This window comes from Pseudoliparis swirei, chromosome 19 (assembly GCF_029220125.1).
Source record: "Pseudoliparis swirei isolate HS2019 ecotype Mariana Trench chromosome 19, NWPU_hadal_v1, whole genome shotgun sequence".
NCBI lineage: Eukaryota > Metazoa > Chordata > Actinopteri > Perciformes > Liparidae > Pseudoliparis > Pseudoliparis swirei.
In genome coordinates, this window is record NC_079406.1 from 3,726,002 (window position 1) to 3,743,501 (window position 17,500).

The 17,500-nt window shown below is 43.5% G+C and overlaps 1 protein-coding gene across 2 annotated transcripts in view; it reads left to right on the forward strand.

The window, feature by feature from the left end:
- Positions 1-17,500, forward strand: part of tenm1 (teneurin transmembrane protein 1) — a 233,911-nt gene that overhangs the window by 99,610 nt on the left and 116,801 nt on the right. For both annotated transcript variants that reach the window (XM_056438944.1, XM_056438945.1), the window contains exons 6-7: positions 2,138-2,311; positions 14,744-14,946. In XM_056438944.1, the coding sequence (XP_056294919.1) occupies positions 2,138-2,311; positions 14,744-14,946 (377 nt within the window). The remainder of the gene's footprint in view (positions 1-2,137; positions 2,312-14,743; positions 14,947-17,500) is intronic.

Consider the following 17,500-nt stretch of genomic DNA (forward strand, 5'->3'; position numbering starts at 1 on the left):
TAATTAAATTCTGTTTATTTCATACAGCCCAATATCACAAATTTTCCTCAGAGGGATTTACAATCCGTACGCATTCGACATCCCTGACCTTTGACCTTTCACATCGGATCAGGAGACTACCAAAAAATAAAAAATAGTGAAGAAACCTTCAGGAGAGCAAAAGGGGAGGATCCCTCTCCAAGAAGGACAGAGGAATAGATGTCATGTGACCAGAAGGAAGCGTGACAGAGTTAAAATGGACATGATATGAGGAAGAAGGGTAGGAGGAAGGAAGGAGGAAGGTAAGAGGAAGGGGGAAGAAAGGAAGGAAGAAGGAAGAAAGGAAGGAAAGAGAAAGAAAGAAAGAAGGGAAAAGTAGGAAAGGAGGAAGGAGAAAAAAAGGAAGAAAAGTAGGAAAGAAGGAGGAAGGAGGAAGGAAGGAGGAAGTAGGAAGGAAGGAAGAAGAAAGAAAGGAAGGAATAAAGGAAGGTAGGAAGGAAGAAGAAAGAAAGGAAGAAAAGTAGGAAAGAAGGAGGAAGGAAGGGAGGAAGTAGGAAGGAAGGAAGAAAGGAAAGAGGAAGGAAGGAAGGAAGAAGAAAGAAAGTAAGGAAGAAGAAAGAAAGGAAGAAAAGTAGGAAGGAAAGAGGAAGAAAGGAAGGGGGAAGGAAGATATGAGGCAGGAATAAAGGAAGGAGGAAGAAAGGACGGAAGGTAGGAGGCAGGAACAAGGAAGAAAGGAAGGAAGGAAGGAGAAAGAAAGGAAAGAACTATGGCCTCCTAAATAAAGCACGCTGGTCCCTCGGAGCAAAGGGGTAAAATAGTGAAGGATCCTTCAGGAGAGCAAGAGAGGAGGATCCCTCTGCAGGATGGAGAGAATAACAGACGTCATGAAGGAATCATTACAGAGTTACATAATCACATCCGAGGGAGAGAGAGAAGAGGAGATAGTGGATCATTAATGTTCTTCATCAGCTGGGGAAGCAGGATGAGCGGGCAAGGGTGTAGGTGTGAGCGCACACACACACACACACACACACACACACACAGACACAGACACACACACACACAGACACACACACACACACACAAGTTTAGACGAGCGGCAGGTGCGTTCCGCTCAGGTGTGCGCCCGTGTCCGTCACGCTGTTGAATCGTAGATTTGGTTTTTCCCAAAGCAAACATTTTGTGCGAGCGCGTGTCGAGCGCTTCCTCCTTTTCTTCCGGGTGTCGTCAAGCGTCAGACGCCGCCGACAGACAGCAGGAAGTGTTTGCAGTCGTGAGAAGTTCCTCCACCTTGATCTGCATTCAGCCGCCGTCCTCCCGACCGCCGCCAGTAACTTTGTGATTTGAGGCTTTGCTTTTTGTTTGATGTTCCCAATGTGTCAGAGGAGAGAAAAACCTGCGAGGATTTATTGCGTTTGCTTTGTTCCCCGACACGTCGGCGAAGGGGCATTAACTTTGGAGATGTCCTTCTTTTTTTTACGCAAACAACGACAAAAAAGAAGCTGTTATACAATCACGCGGCGAACGGAGCCCCGTGATTGGTCGGAGGGGAGGTTGAATGTGTTCTCAAACGTTTTTTTATTGACAGCCTTGCAAGGCGCTAATTAATTTACTTAACGGCCAGGTGTTAGTTGTTTCTTTAATTTAACGGCGTGTCGGATTTGTTGTCCCAGTAAACAGTCCTATGGGTGGGAGGGGAAACCCGGCGTCCTCCCGTAGCCTTTGTTGTTTAAAGGGCCCGTATGGATCGGGGATCGGCAGCAGCTTTCAGAGCGTCATTAGTCACGCATAAAAGACTGCGTTAGCGCTTTAATGCCGGCACTGGGCTCTGAAGATCTGCCTTAATTGCCCACCGCTACCATGTTTGTGTTCATGTAAGCATGTGTGTGTTAGGAGTTTATATGTGTGTGTGTGTGTGTGTTTACTAATTGTCCACTGCTTTGCCGGGCACATAATGTGAGTGAGATGAGCAATAAAGAAGGTTCGGACATACCTCCCCTGTGTGCCTGGAATAATAATGTTTTCCTCTCCCTTTGTGTGTGTGTGTGTGTGTGTGTGTGTGTGTGTGTGTGTGTGTGTGTGTGTGTGTGTGTGTGTGTGTGTGTGTGTGTGTGTGTGTGTGTGTGTGTGTGTGTGTGTGTGTCTGTCTGTCTAGCGGTCCACCTGCTAGGTCTGACCTGGCATCTGCGGCACGGCGAGAGCCAGCTGTACGAGAACGGCCTGAGCTCGGCGGACCACCAGCAGGAGGACCGCAGCAAGTCCAGACCCACCAGCTCCGTCCACCTGCTGGACGCGCTGAACCCGGAGAACACGCACGGCGCCGACAAAGGTGAGCGCGCACACACACACACACACACACACTCACACACACGCCAAGAGACAACAGGTGTTCTCAGGGTTCGTACTGTCATGGAAAACCTGGAAAAGCTATGGAATTTTAAAATGGTTATTTCCGGGATTGGAACAACATTTTTATCCCTAAAGTTTTGGAAAAGTCACGGGAGTTTGTTGTATTCATATGTTCATTTACGCAGTTTTCTTAAAATAATAAACATTTATTTAAATATTTACGCTTTTAATCAAACTATTGTGTCATTTAAGGTATTTACTCGTGTATAGACCTTTCATAAAATGGTTGGTCATAAAAATTGGGTTTAAAGTCATGGAAAAGTCCTGGAAAATCCATTGGTTAATATGTGTATGAACCCTGTATGTATATATATATATATATATATATATATATATATATATAGATATATATTTATATATATATGCATATATATATGAACATATATTTATATATAAAATAATAAACATTACTATAAATATTTATGCTTATAATCAAACTCTGTCATTTAAGGTATTTACTCGTGTATACACTGAGATTTCACAAAATGTTTGTTCATGGACATTTGGTTTAAAGTCCTGGAAACCCATTGGTCAACATGTGTTCTTCACCGTCAGCAACAACAACAGCTAATGTTATACACTCACTTGCACTTTCTATTTCTAATCTACTTCTAGCTTAAAGTATATTTCAAACACTTAAACTTTGCTTGGCTCCTTTTTTAAATGCGTAACCGTTATTTATGTGACATGTTTAAAGCAGTAAGAGAAGTGTGCAGTTAAACCAGCAAAGAGTAATCGTGAAACCAGACTAATTTCAATTTATTTTAAGGAAATTATGTTTTCATTCAGGAGGTTTAAATCAGTCAGACCCAAGTTACCATGGAAACACTTCCCTCGGACATTTTTTGCCTGGCATGTGAACTGTGTCACATGTTGACGTTAGCTGCCTTCACCGCTTCAATCAAATCTGAGCTCACATCTTTTTCAGTCTGAACTTCTAATTAAAGTTTGTTTACTCGTCTATTTCACGGCATATGTGAACATAGTTTTTTATAAACAGGTTTGTTAGCTTGCAGCTCGAGGCTACGTTAGCCGCTCGAGGCTACATTAGCCGCTACTAGCACAGCCCGAACCAAATCTCTGACATAATTACTGCCAGTTGCGTTGCATTGTGGGTAATGTACTTGCCAGGTTTTGACAAGGGATGCATGAAGAATGTCTGGAATGAAAAAGCTGACATCTGCGGTTCTGTTGTTTTAACTTTTTCTTTAAGATCCCCCCCAAAAAATACACATTTCTATAGCATGCTAATACTCCTTTAACCATATGCAGAGTATTTAAGTTAACATATGTGCATTTAAAATGAAGCCAACAAATAACTTTGAAGCCAACATGTAGCCTGCAGCCAACACATTAATATTGTAAATGTCTTTTAAATTAACGGACACCCAGAAATCAGTCCATTAAAAATACATCAGGGGCAGACAGACGGTCTTTAAACAATATTTCCATCTAATGGACGTCGTTATGTCACTTCCACAGCACGATACACGTCTTTTATATTGCATTTTATAAAACAAGTCACTAAGTTTTTATCTTATTCCATATGTCAACATTGTTAAATGACATGTTGTTGCATCTGATACACGATTTAAACATATTAAACTTTCATTATTGTATATATTGTGTAAAATGTGTGTCTCTCGTGTGAGCTCACCGCTGGTTGACAACATGCCGCCTAAAGTCATTTTGCTTTTCTCTGGCTGTAATAAGTATGAATTACATCTTTAATATTTGCTGCTGTGCGGTCCTGAGTGATGGATGAGATATTCTTCCCTGTGAATGGATGTGATATTCTTCTAGATGTCAAAGGTCGGCGATCCAAAGTCATGAAAGCTTTAACTGTAACATATCCCCGTATATATGAAGTGGCATGAAACTTACTGCTGGTGAAATGACTCCTTTATTTTCTTCCTTTGGGTCACAATACATTAATTAAACTGGTAAACTATCACCACGGTAAAGAGCTTTAGCCTCACGCGGGTCCATTAAAACTATTAAACTTTATTACATGTATAAATGTGCATTCCTCCGGAACAACATCCGTAGCCGTACAGTTAAGTACGCATTCAAATATAAAGAAAATGTGCGATTCATTTGAGCTTTTCAAAATAAAAGCTTGATTCATCCATTAGAGAGGAAGTGAATTAAAACCTCTATACATTGTTTATACACAACAATATCAAAAGACATACGTTAAAACCAATAAGGCAAATACAAAGAAAGGCAATCAATCCAAAACAATAAAACTTCCGTGGGGTTATTTACACTAACATTTAGTTTAGGTGTTATGAAAAACGGCTTTTAACTTTGAGCCCCTGAGCCTCGACAACTCTCTCACACACACACACACACACACACACACACACCGTTCTCATTTCTGTATTATATAATACTCCCGCTCATTGTGCTTCTGTTTTTCTCTTTTCCCGCAAACTTAATGAACTAGAAATCCTCAGCGGACACTCGAACCGTTTTTCAGCGACAGGATTTAATGAGACCAGAATTATTGAAGTAGTGGGAAGACTCGAAAATGTTCCTCCTCTCTCGAAATGTAAATATGAGCGTTTCGACATTACGACGAGAACATGTTGCGACTGCCTCTCCATTGCCATGAATTCCAATCAGCCTGTTTTGCATCGGGACCCCCGCCTCGCATGCATAACGCGCCTCGTTCGCAAAGAGCGAGAGACATCAGTCTGGAGAGATCAGCCTTCAGCTGATTACTCATTTATTAGAAAGGCGAGGTAATTGGTTGATCATGTTCCCTCTTAGTCGCTACGTGACCGGAATATCTTCTCTTCCCCTGCACTCGGCCTTCTTTCGACTAGCCGCAGGAATTACTAACGGCAATTTAACCCCCGTGACACGGGACATTAATTGAGAGTGTTCCGGGTCACGGAGTCAGGCGGGGACACGGCGACCTTCACGCCGAGACCGCCCGCGATGGATATTACACGGGACGCCGTCGGAGCCGCGCGTTCAGCACTTATGGCGGAGACGCTGGCGCCCGACTTTTAAAAAACTGCGACCCGCTGCAATTTGGGCAACCTGGGACATCATCGCAGCAACTTTTCTTGATGAATCCTCACATTCCCGAGGATTAGCGCTCCTCGTCGGTAGCTAAGTCGTCCGATAGAGCGGCGCCGGGGTCACGGAATTCACTTCCGATGGTTTTGCCTCGACGACTGAATCTGTTGTTTTTCGGCTCCGACCGCCCCGGAGATGGGAAGTCAAAATGGGCAAAGCTAAACCGCCGGCGGCGGTCGGGGGCTCAGATTAATAGAATTGCCGGGCGTGGAGGTGGTCGCCCCCGAGGACCGGAGGAGGGCCGGAGAGATTAGAGATTAGTCCGTAATCCAGTGTGGCAGATTATCACGTTCATCCCGCCTGTACCCGTCACCTCTCATACCAAGAGACCACACAATCCCTGAGATTACACAGCGTGGGGGGGGGTGGGGGGGGGGATGATGAACAACAAGCGTGACACTGCGGGGGGAGAGGGAAGAGAGAGAGAGTGATGGGAGAGGAGAGGGATGACTGATGGGTACCATTCTATTTGAAGGATGTTTGCAATATCCATCATAAAAGCGGAACCAGCCTTTCGCCACTTTTACGACATTATATTATAAAAATAAATATTAATATTATTTAATCGTCATTTTCCGTGTCTCTGATCTACAAAACTAATAAATCAAGCAGCTTTAAAAATATATATATATAGATATTGCATTCTGAAACAAATGATTTTATTCTCGATGCCGTAAACACGAGCGGCTTCGCGGCGTCGGGGGGGGCGTAAAGATGGCGGAGCAGATTGATTGGTGGATATCAGCTCCTTCTTGTTTTGATATGAACAGATGACACAGCGGGGGGAGATAAAAACGAGCTCGGCGGAATGATTGCGACCTGGTAATCTGCTCTGCGTCCCTGTTCGTGTATTGTTAGTGTTGTTGTTGTTTTTTATGTGATGACTTCAATGCCACAAAAATTAATTTTTAAAAAATTGGATTTGTCGGCTATGCGCGGAGAAAAATCTCGAATCGTAGCGGCGTAACCGCAACGCACCTTTTTTTTTTTTACGAGGAGGCCCGCGGCGCCAGACGCGAATTGACACGTCGTGTCGCCGCCGTACGGCGAGCGGCTTGTCAACGCCGCCGTTATATGTTCCCGCCGCTATCTCTCCTGCCGTTCCAGAGATCACCGCGAGCCCTTCTGAGTCCTCCACACAGAAAAGCCTCTCTCATTAGAGCTACATTAATTGCCACTCGCCCCGTGGTAATCAACCTCGGGCTGATGTGCGTGCACTCCATCTTTCCCCCCTTTCTTTTTTACACTATTTCTATAACTGACACACACAGAGAGAGAGATTCCTCTGGTGCAGATGAAAGCCGAAGTGCCCAGAGAATAAATCTTCCGTCGGTGGATTCCCCGCCTTAATGAAGCACATTGAAGTTTGAGAATAATATTTTAGTCAACGCGAGTTCGCCAGATGTATTAATGATACGAAGTGATACAAACTGACATACAGTAGAGCGGCATATTGCCTCATTATAACGTGAGGAGGATGACGTGTTGCGCTGGAACTACGAGATGAGCGTGTGAAGGGGAAAAAAAACGCCAAAAAAAACATCCCACGTGTGCGAGAGGCGAGTTAGCGGCGGATTGTTTTTGCCGCTCTTTCCCCCCCGGTGGCCTGGTCGGGAATGGCGGGCAGATGGATGGCATGTGACACAGACAGAGAGGAGGGCTCTTAAAGAGCACATCAATATTCTAGGCAGCGTGCAGGGAGAGTGGATGAGGGGAGAGAGAGGCTGAGCAGTGTGTCTGTGTGTGTGTGTGTGTGTGTGTGCATAATCCTATGTATGTATGTGGGGAAAAAGGAGACGTGTCTGTGGGTGAGATGAGTGTGTGTGCATGGTGATGGACCGGTCCCTGTTACACCGGTCTCATTGATTTTCTCACGCTGGGATACAGTCTCAGGATGTAACACATGCACTCACACACTCTCTCACACACACACACACACACACACACGCAGAGAAAGTATAGATCAGCCTGCCCGAGCGCCTCAAGTCCAGAAAACCTCACAGCGGCAGCATGTCTGTCCGTCGCTCAGCTCGCATTAGAAACGTCTCGGATTTAAAGACGCAGTCGACGTCGACGGTGCCGATGACGCGTTTAAGGGCCGGCAGACGTTTGAGAGTCGTTGAGGTAAAACAATAAATGCATTGAAAGCTTCTTCTTTTTTTAATCTTCTCGATAAACTGACGAGAAGTTCCTTTTTTTATTAAAAAGATATTTAAGCCAATACTTTATGTGAGCAAAAGGGATTGAACAGGTATTTTTGCTTGTGTATATCCCTTTAAGATACTTCATACATGGTACACTACATATACTGTAGTCACTGGTTATGTAACACGTCATGCAGCATTGGGCAATACAACAAAGTGTTTTGAGCCACATGAATGCATCAGAATTAACATAATGTGATCACACATCTCTCTCAGGGTCCGCCGTTCATCCCTTGAGATAAACCATTATCACTATTACTTATGTGTACTTTACACATTTTAATGTTTTTAAATTGTATTCTCTGCGGTCTAGATTTTCACTGCAATGTGGAAGAAGTCCTGCACGGATAGAAATACAGGAATTAGAAAGAAATTTACCCTTTTTATTTATCCCGGCGGGGAAATTCTTCTCTAAATCCTTTGTTATTAAGGAGCAGTGGGCGGGAAGCAACTCGGGGCGCAGTGCCTTGCTCAAGGGCACTTCGACACGCAGCCAACGGGGAGAGCGGGGATGGAACCGGCTACCTTGTCGACGTTAAGCGACACGTAGAATACAAAGTTGTTTTGTGAAACGTCTTCATTTTAAGCTTCGTTTTGGTTGCTTTTTTTCACACGTGACGCGTTCATGGACCGTCGGAAAATAGAAAACCATGACGATGACGAAAATAAAACTTCCTTTTCAATTCTGCCTTTAGGTTTTTGGGGTTCAGAGGTCAATCTGAAGCGTGAACATCTGAATGTGTCGCGACCTCGCCGCGGCGTCACTTTGGGATTTAAACCTCGTCGTGAACCCAGAACTCCGACTGAGGAAAATACCGGTTCCCCGTTAAGTGGAAAAGCCTCAGCTGTTAAAAGAGAGAATTTTTCTAACTTGAAGATAATTGGCAGGATGGATATGTGGTGAGCTCTGCCACGCCCCCCCCCCCCTCCCTCAGCCCCCTCTGCCCCCTCGGCTCAAGCTTAGCAGACGACAATTGAAAGAAAAACCCTACGAGTGCCTCCTCCGCGTGTCGCTTCACACGACACGCACTACAGGTGTGAGCGTGTAAGATCTCTCAGAGGGGGAAGGAGTGTGTGAGTGGGCGGAGCTGTCAGTCACGGGGGCTCCGTGGTGGAAGGTGTGTGTGTGTGTGTTTGTGGGGGGGGAGTAATGGAAGGCCCCGAGGCCGAGAGCATTATCTCCTCCTGACTCTGACTGACACTCATTAGGCGGAGAGCTTATTAAAGCCGCCGCTCAAAAAGAACCGTGATTGAATCCCAGTAATTATCGGCGAGCCGCTGTGGTGTTTTTATTCATCCTGCGGCAAACTCCACCTCCGTCTTCGGAACACGGGGAATGTTGTCGGCATGCACACACACACACACACACACAAACACACACACGCAGGGGCCTATATGGTTCGATATTGACACACACATACACACATGCACACACACACGGGCCTATATACGCTTTGATATCGACCGCCTTGCGCACACGCACACACACAAACACACACGCATGCACACCGGCCTCTACGCTTCGATATCGACACACACGCACAGGCCTATATGGTTCGATATCGACAAACACACACAAACACACACAAGCACACACACACACACACACACACTCCAGGCCTAGATGGTTCGATATCGACACACCCACACACACACACACACGCACATGGACCTATATGCTTTGATATCGACACACACACACACACCCTCACTCACACACACACACACACCTCTCTCACTTTCTCTTCTTTCTTTTCTCTTTCCTCTTCTCTTCTCTTCTCTTCTCTCTTTTCTTTTCTCTCTTCATTAGAATCTGAGGGATGAAAACATTCATTTTAAAGACAGATTTTAGTTCATTTTGAAAATAGATTCCAGGTGTAATTGTTTTACCTGAATAAGCCGCGGGCACGAGAAATTAATGAGACCTCGTGTCCCGAGTCCTAATGTAGTTCATGTCTTTTGCACACACACACACACACACACAGACACACACACATACACAGCTACACACACACACCTACACACACACAGACAACAGATATAACTCACTTTGACTTGGGGCTCTGACTCGTGGAACAACGTGTCCTCGTTGTTTCCGTTTGTTCGGCTGTGAAAACAAACAAAGTTCCTTGAAAAGCTTTTAAAGCGTTTTCCAAAAAAGTTATTATTAGTTTTATTATAGCAACAAAATATATAGCAGATTTATATATAACATGAGCATGATTTCAAAAGCTGAGCCCACTGCTCCTTAATAACTAAGGATGGGTTAAATGCAGAGAACTAATTTCCCCTTGGGGATTAATAAAAGTGTATATTCTTCTTTTAAACCGGCTGATTGTTTACTCGAGAAGCCTTCTGGCTTGTGCGTGTGTGTGTGTACATGTGTGTGTGCGTGTGTGTACGTGTGTGTGCGTGTGTGTGTGTACGTGTGTGTGAGTGTGTGTACGTGTATGTGTGTGTGTGTGCGTGTGTTTCTATATAAGCGTATAGGCCTGTGTGTGTGTGTGTGCGCAAACCGGTCGATATCAAAGCATACAGTATATGCCCATGTGCTTGGGTGTGTGCGTGTGTGTGTGTATACGTGTGTGTGTGTGTGTATACGTGTGTGTGTGTGCATGTGCGCAAACCAGTCGATCAAAGTGTATAGGCCCATGTGCGTGTGCACGTGTGTGTGTGTGTGTCCGTGTGTGTGCCTGTGTATGTGCGTGTGTGTGTGTGTCCGTGTGTGCGTGTTTGTGTGGGCATGCGAGTGTCTGCATGCAAGTATGTGTGTGTGTGTCCGTGTGTGTGCCTGTATGTGTATGTGTGCATATGTGTGTGTGTGTCCGTGTGTGTGTCCGTGCGTGCTTGTGTGTGTGTGTGTGTGTGTTTATGTGTGCATGCGAGTATGTGCGAGTGTGTGCATGCGAGTATGTGTGTGTGTGTCTGTGTGTGTCCGTGTGTGTGTGTCCGTGTGTGTGTGCGTGCTTGTGTGTGTGTGCCTGTGTGTTTTAAATCATATTTTTGCGGGTCGGTCGGTGCTGATCGGAGTGTCAATTAGTTTGTTCAATAACAATATTATTTTTATTTGGGTTGTCGTGACGACTTCGCCGTAGAGGAACTTGTTGCATTTAAAGGAGTTATGATTAAGATTATTATGTGTCTCCATAGAAACTCTTTTCTGGGGCTTTCATCATATCCCAAAAGTTGTTAAATTGGACATTTGATATTTTAGAGGTCTCATTTAATTATATTACTGCTGGCGCTGGCGACAAATTCAGGAGCTTGTTCATTTTTTGGGGGGAATTGAGTGCGTTGTTCTAATTTAAATGTGCAATAAGGTTAAAGTGGTTAAACATGTTGCATTCAGCTTTTAATGTGTTTTTTTGGGCTTATCGAGGCCACCGGGTCACATTTTGTTCATCGAGGGTCGAATTTGTTTTCCCATTCGAAACAATCGATAAGAAGAGCCGATAGAACTTCAATGATAGAGAGCAGGTGGTCATCAGAAATGTGAGAAGTAAAGACTCCCGGTCCAGATGTCCCGTGTGGGCGGAGCCTCCCAGCCGCCGCTTGTTGAACGCGTTGCATCTCGTGGGCGACGCGGTTCAACGAGGGCCTTCGCTGCATTATGTTGTGAAGAATAATTGGCTGAGGCAGAATCAGCGTTATTCTAGACCGGCCCACCAACACCATCAACACGCTGTACATGAATAACACTTTCATTGCCGCTTTTATTTTGAAAATCAACCTTAAAGTGTCTTTTTTTTGCCTTACTTATGATGAAAAGCGAAGATTCAAGCAACGCTTTTTATTCGTATTCATATTTTAGTGTGAATTTTACGAGTTTTGCTTCTGCCTGCCGAGGAGAATGAAACAGATCTTTCTGTTTTTGTTGTTGTTTTTTTAACGAGACCTTCAAAAGAAAAGCACTCGGGTTTTTTTTCTTCGTTTTTTTCGTGCAGAGATATATATACGCCGTGGCGTACGGTGCCCGGGAGAGAGCACGTTGATTGACAGCAATAATCTGAGCAGCTGGGGGAGGCCCGGAGGAGCCCCCGTCATCACGCCATCCGTCTGGTTTGAGAGAGAGAGAGAGAGAGAGAGTGAGACAGAGAGAGAGACAGAGAGAGAGAGAGGCAAGCATTTTTTCTTCTTCTTCTTATCTCGCATCAGCACCTCCTCTCCTTCTGTAGACATGGTTCTCTCGTCCCTAGTTCAGCCCCCGCCCCCCCCCCCCCCCCTCGCGGCTGACCACCACGAGCTGCTGCTCTCTGTCACCGAGTTTCGTCAGCCGTGCAGTAATTAGCATCATCTGCCTGTCTGTCTGTCTTTCTGCCTGTCTGCCTGCCTGCCTGTCTGTCTGCCTGCTCGTCAAGCCGCCCGCCAGTGTTTCTGACAACATGTCGCGCCCTATTCATGTCCCATTCATCTATTGTTGAGTTTTAAAAAGAGCCAGCGCTCCTCGGGACATCCATCCCTCTTGCTGGCCTTTTTATTTTATTTAAATTATTTATTTTTCGAGCGGCGAGGCACAGGAGTGAGGATCATCTGAGAAGAGAATCCACTGCAGAGGTAGAGACTCAGCAGAAATGCATGAATGCATAGCGTAGTTCTGCCGAGCTGCTTTTATTCTGTTGGCTAGGGGGGGGGGGGGGGGGGGCTATGCTTCACACGGGGACACCTGTCTCTTGTGTCTCCCCTTCATTGGAAACCATTTTGAAATCTCTTTTTGTTCTCACTCCCCCTCTCACGTTTCCCTCGCTTTGTCTTTCTTCACATCTCAAGTCTAGTTCGATCAATTAACCGATTAATCAATTGACTTTGTTTCCATCCAAACGAGCAGCAGATTAAAGAGATGGAGGGTTTTAAAAAAAAGAAGAAGAATCACGTGCGTTGCCTCTTGTCGACGTGGTCGCCGACTTCCCGCGAGGCTTGAAAGACGTTGTTGGTCTGAATAGTTCACGGCCGTGTCAGCAGCCGACGGGAAAGTGTTTAACAAGTTTAAAAGTCCAATCTGATGAGTGGCTTCAATAAAAAGTCACGCCGCAAGGTCATCACATAATATTCTGATGGGGGATTTATATAGGAAACTAATTTTAACGACGATCCAGAGAATAGAGACATTTAAAGAAGAAACCAGACCAGACAACCTTGTGATGTGAATTGAAAGAAATAAAATGAGGCAGATCACCACAGGCTTGCCGGCAGACATATATATTTATTTATATATATATATATATATATTGACAAAAGGCTTGCTTCTATATACAAATATATATATGTATATGTATATATTATTTTATTTATACATAGACAAACACATTTATATATTTAATATATATATATACATTTAAATATTCATATTTCCAAATGTATATTTAAAAATGTAGATATATATATAACAAATATTTTTTTATTTTTTTATTTATGTATATATATATATATATATTTATCTTTTCTGGCAAGCCTTTTGTGATCATATATATATCTATACAGTATATATATACACATATATCTATGGGCACGGGGGTTGGCCGTAATGGAGTGGTAAAGCTGCCGTTATAGATGGAGAGCATGCGGCCTCCTCCATGAATCTGCCCCAAACTGTTTCTCGCTCCTTTGTGGCCGTAACGATCGGCCGGCTCCCCTCTGTCACCATATTTTCTCCATCTTAGTTTAGAAGCGGGAGATATATCTCCCCATAAAGGGCCCCGACACAAAGAGGGCTGCACGGCCTCGCCCCCTCCTGCTGCCCGACACACACAAAGGGACTCCGGCCCGGCGGGTTGATGAAGGCTCCCGGCGAGGACGAGAGGAGCTAATGGCCACGGGGACCGCTGGAGAGACCCATTCTCTCCTCGCACAAAGACACGCTCTCACTCAAGACGCTATCTCCGCGCCGCGACGCTGTCTGTGAATGCATCGCCCTCCTCACTTTCTCCTCATGCACCTCTCTGTCTCACACACACATTCTTCCTTTCTTGTTAGAGGATGCTAATATATAGCACATGACAAAGCCCCAGTAGACGGCTCTCAGACAAAACACTTCCTCTCTAAAGCAGTTCATCTTTATGCACAGCCTGCGCCAGGGATCGGCGAAGCACGGTCTCTTGAAAAGCAGGACGTCTTCTCTCTTTTTCCACCGGCGCTCGCTCATTCCCCTCTATTCAGTTTCTTTCTTTATGAGCAGACGCTGATGTTTCGAGACATCGATGGGTTGCTTATTAATTGCTTCCTCTGAGAGTGAAAAGAGCTCCGATGTGTCACCTGAATGATGTGCAGAATGTGACTTAACACTATAAATAAACATAACTGAAGTTTACTTTCAATCCAAATCCTGTATGACTCATTTGGCTTGATATTGAGCGAGCGGGTCAACGTGACCCTGAACAGCACACAGGCGTCTCATCTCTATTTATCGACATCACACCATGAAGAAAAAAAAATCAAAAATTATAGTAACATTTTAGAGAAAATACAAGTTATGGTAGACTAATGCAATTTCTATCTAGATTTTTCCAATGTACCCTAAAAAATTAGTTTGAACATGTATTTTTCATTAAAACGAGTGAGTTATCCTGATTGAACTCTGGTCTATGGAGGGGTGAAGAACTCCATTCCACTCAAATCTGATTGAATTGTTAGTAATGACGTTGGTGATGAGTTCTATTTATCGACATCACCCTATGAAGAAAAAAAAGTTACAAAATTCAAATAAAATTTTGGAGAAAATACATGTTATGGTAGATCAATGCAATTTCTATCGTTTTTTCAAATGTACCCTAAAAAAATAGTTTGAACATGTATTTTGTATTAAAACGAGTGAGTTATCCTCATTGATCTTACATCTATTGAGGGGTGAATAACTCCATTCCTCTAAAATCTGATTGAATTGTTAGTAATATTGTTGGTGATGAGGTAGAAACTATATTTATTAGGATGTTTTGGATGATACAACATTCACCAGGTCACATTGACCCGGGAACATCATCACTGTAAGAAACAAACTTAACAGGAGGGTTAACAATGTGTGTGTGTGTGTGTGTGTGTGTGTGTGTGTGTTTTCCCCTCTCCAGAGAAATGGGCGCGCGGCCGCGCCATCGACCGCGGCGAGGTCGTCGTCGGGACCCTGCAGAGCCAGACGATCCCGCCGGGACTCTTCTGGAGGTTCCACATGACCGTGCACCACCCGACCTACATCAAGTTCAACCTGTCCCTGTCGCACAACGCGCTGCTCGGGGTCTACGGACGCCGGAACATTCCGCCCACGCACACTCAGGTAGAGGAGGCGCCGCGCAGGTGCTTTTTAAATGAGCTGGAAACCAGAAAAAAATCCGGCCTCCCGAAGACAATTCCGCAGCGTAGCGTGAGGGATTATATTATCTTTTTCAATTAATTATTTCAGTTGATACAAAGCAAAAAATCTATTTATTTTCTAAATTAATTAATGTGTGTTTGCTGTTATTCATTCAGAGTCTCTCTGGCTCTCTCAATAACATCCCTCGCTCTGGGCACTCACAAGTTTTCAATTCAATTATTTTGTATAGCCTACAATCACTAATTACAAATTTCCCTCTGAAGGTTTCACAAATCTGTACACAAAACACATCCCTGACCTTTGACCTCACATCGGATCAGGAAAAACGCCCCAGAAAATTTGATGAAAACGTTCAAATATAACTTTTAGAGATCCCATAACAGGGATTTTTTTGCCGCCAATCCTAACTGCCGATCATTGACGATCCATATGGGTGTTTGATTACAGCAGCTGGTCTACCAGGCTCTTTTTTTTATCACCGTCCCAAAAAATCATTTCAACTAAATGTCACTTTTTCTTCTTCTGCATGAAAACACGTAATTCAATTGATAAAAACATAAAACGATTGTATAAACATAACTAAAGTTGACTGTTAATGCAAATCCTTTATGACTCATTTGGCTTAATTTTGAGTGAACAGCACAGGTGTCTCATCTCTATGTATCTACATCACCATCCATGAAGAAAAAAAAGTTACAAAATGCAAATAAAATTTAGGAGAAAAAACATGTTATGGTAGACTAATGCAATTTATATCTAGATGTTTCCAATGTACCCAAAAAAAATAGTTTGAACATGTATTTTTTATTAAAATGAGTGAGTTATCCTAATTGATCTTATATCTATGGAGGGGTGAATAACTACATTCCACTAAAAACTGATTGAATTGTTAGTCATGATGAGGTACAAACTATATTTGTTAGGATTTGCGGGTTTCTGAAAACTTTTGGATGATTTAACATTCAGTAAAAGTGTGGACACAAACAACATCCCTGACCTTTGACCTCACATCGGATCAGGAAAAAAATAAGAAAATAAGAAAGAAAAGTATAACAAAAATTGCCTCCAATCCTAACTGCCGATCATTGATGATCAATATGGATGTTTGATTACAGCAGCTGGTCTAAGGCTCTTTTCTTTACCACCGTCCCAAAAAAATTATTTCAACTAAATGTCCCTTTTCTTACTTTCTTATCGTAGTTTGTAGTGAGTTTTTTCTTCTTCATAAAAACACATAATTCAATTGATAAGGAGATAAAAAGATTTTTGTTTCATGGATCAAAACAAATCCTGTCCTTAGTAAGTTTGAGTGATGTAATCTGATCAGAGCTTCTCGTGAACAGCTCATAATTCATCTCTAATATCTACTTGTTGCCGTGGAAACCTCTCATCGTCAAGTTTCTCACCAACGCTACGTTTTACGAGATCACAAGTGAACACATCATGGTTATGAATTATAATTAGAAATTATCACCCAATACACATTTCTCCTGAGTGCCTGAACGCACCGTAATGTAACTTTATTCTCCTCGTGTCCCTTTAAATACGGTTAGGTTCACAATGTAACGATATCAGGGACATGAATCACATATTTTATTAAATATTGGCGGATAATGATCGTCGGTAAAACGTTATTTCACACTGTGATGGTTAACAATAAATTGCGTAATAATCCGCGGTTCACATGCGATGAGGGGTTCACCATTTCAACCAATATGAAGAAGATGGGAGTGCGTAATTTCTGATTTCTTTCCGATCGAATGGGATGTTGGATTGGATGTAATTATTCGGGGAGAAATGGCGGACCGCTTTGCTGATTTTAAATAATTTTGATCCGCTCATAAACTCGTAGTCGCTGACCTCAGCTCGTCCCTCGTTCGTGACGCCGTGACGTTCAGTGGTCATGACTCTTCAGCAGTCAGCTCAGGGTGTTGCTATACGGTTGTTCCTGTAGCCTGAGCTAGTAACCAGGATGTAACCGTCTGCATCGTCATCCCCACAGTGCCCTCTGACTATAAGCTATCGATTGGACCGGTGACAATATCATATTTAACCCTTCAGGCCCCAATTGGGAGATTTTTAAGACACTGTCTAAAACATGAAAAACTCAAACGGGCATTCGGTAGAGCGCATACCTTCGCATATCACAAGATTGGGCATTGAATTATGAAAATTCTGGCATTAGGTGCATGCCAATTGGATAGAAATTGACCGCGCTATGGTAAAAAGAAGATGTTGACCTTTTCATGACCTTGACCTTTGACCCGATCGATCCCAAAATCTAATCAAATGGTCCCCGGATAATAACCAATCATCCCACCAAATTTCATGCGATTCGGTTTAATACTTTTTGAGTTATGCGAGTAACACGCATACGAATAAATAAATACACGGCGATCAAAACATAACCTTCCGCATTTTAAATGCGAAGGTAATAAACATCAGCAAATATATTGATGTTGGACATCAAATTAAAGAACACAACTTGGGCTATAAGAATCAGTCAGCCATTTCA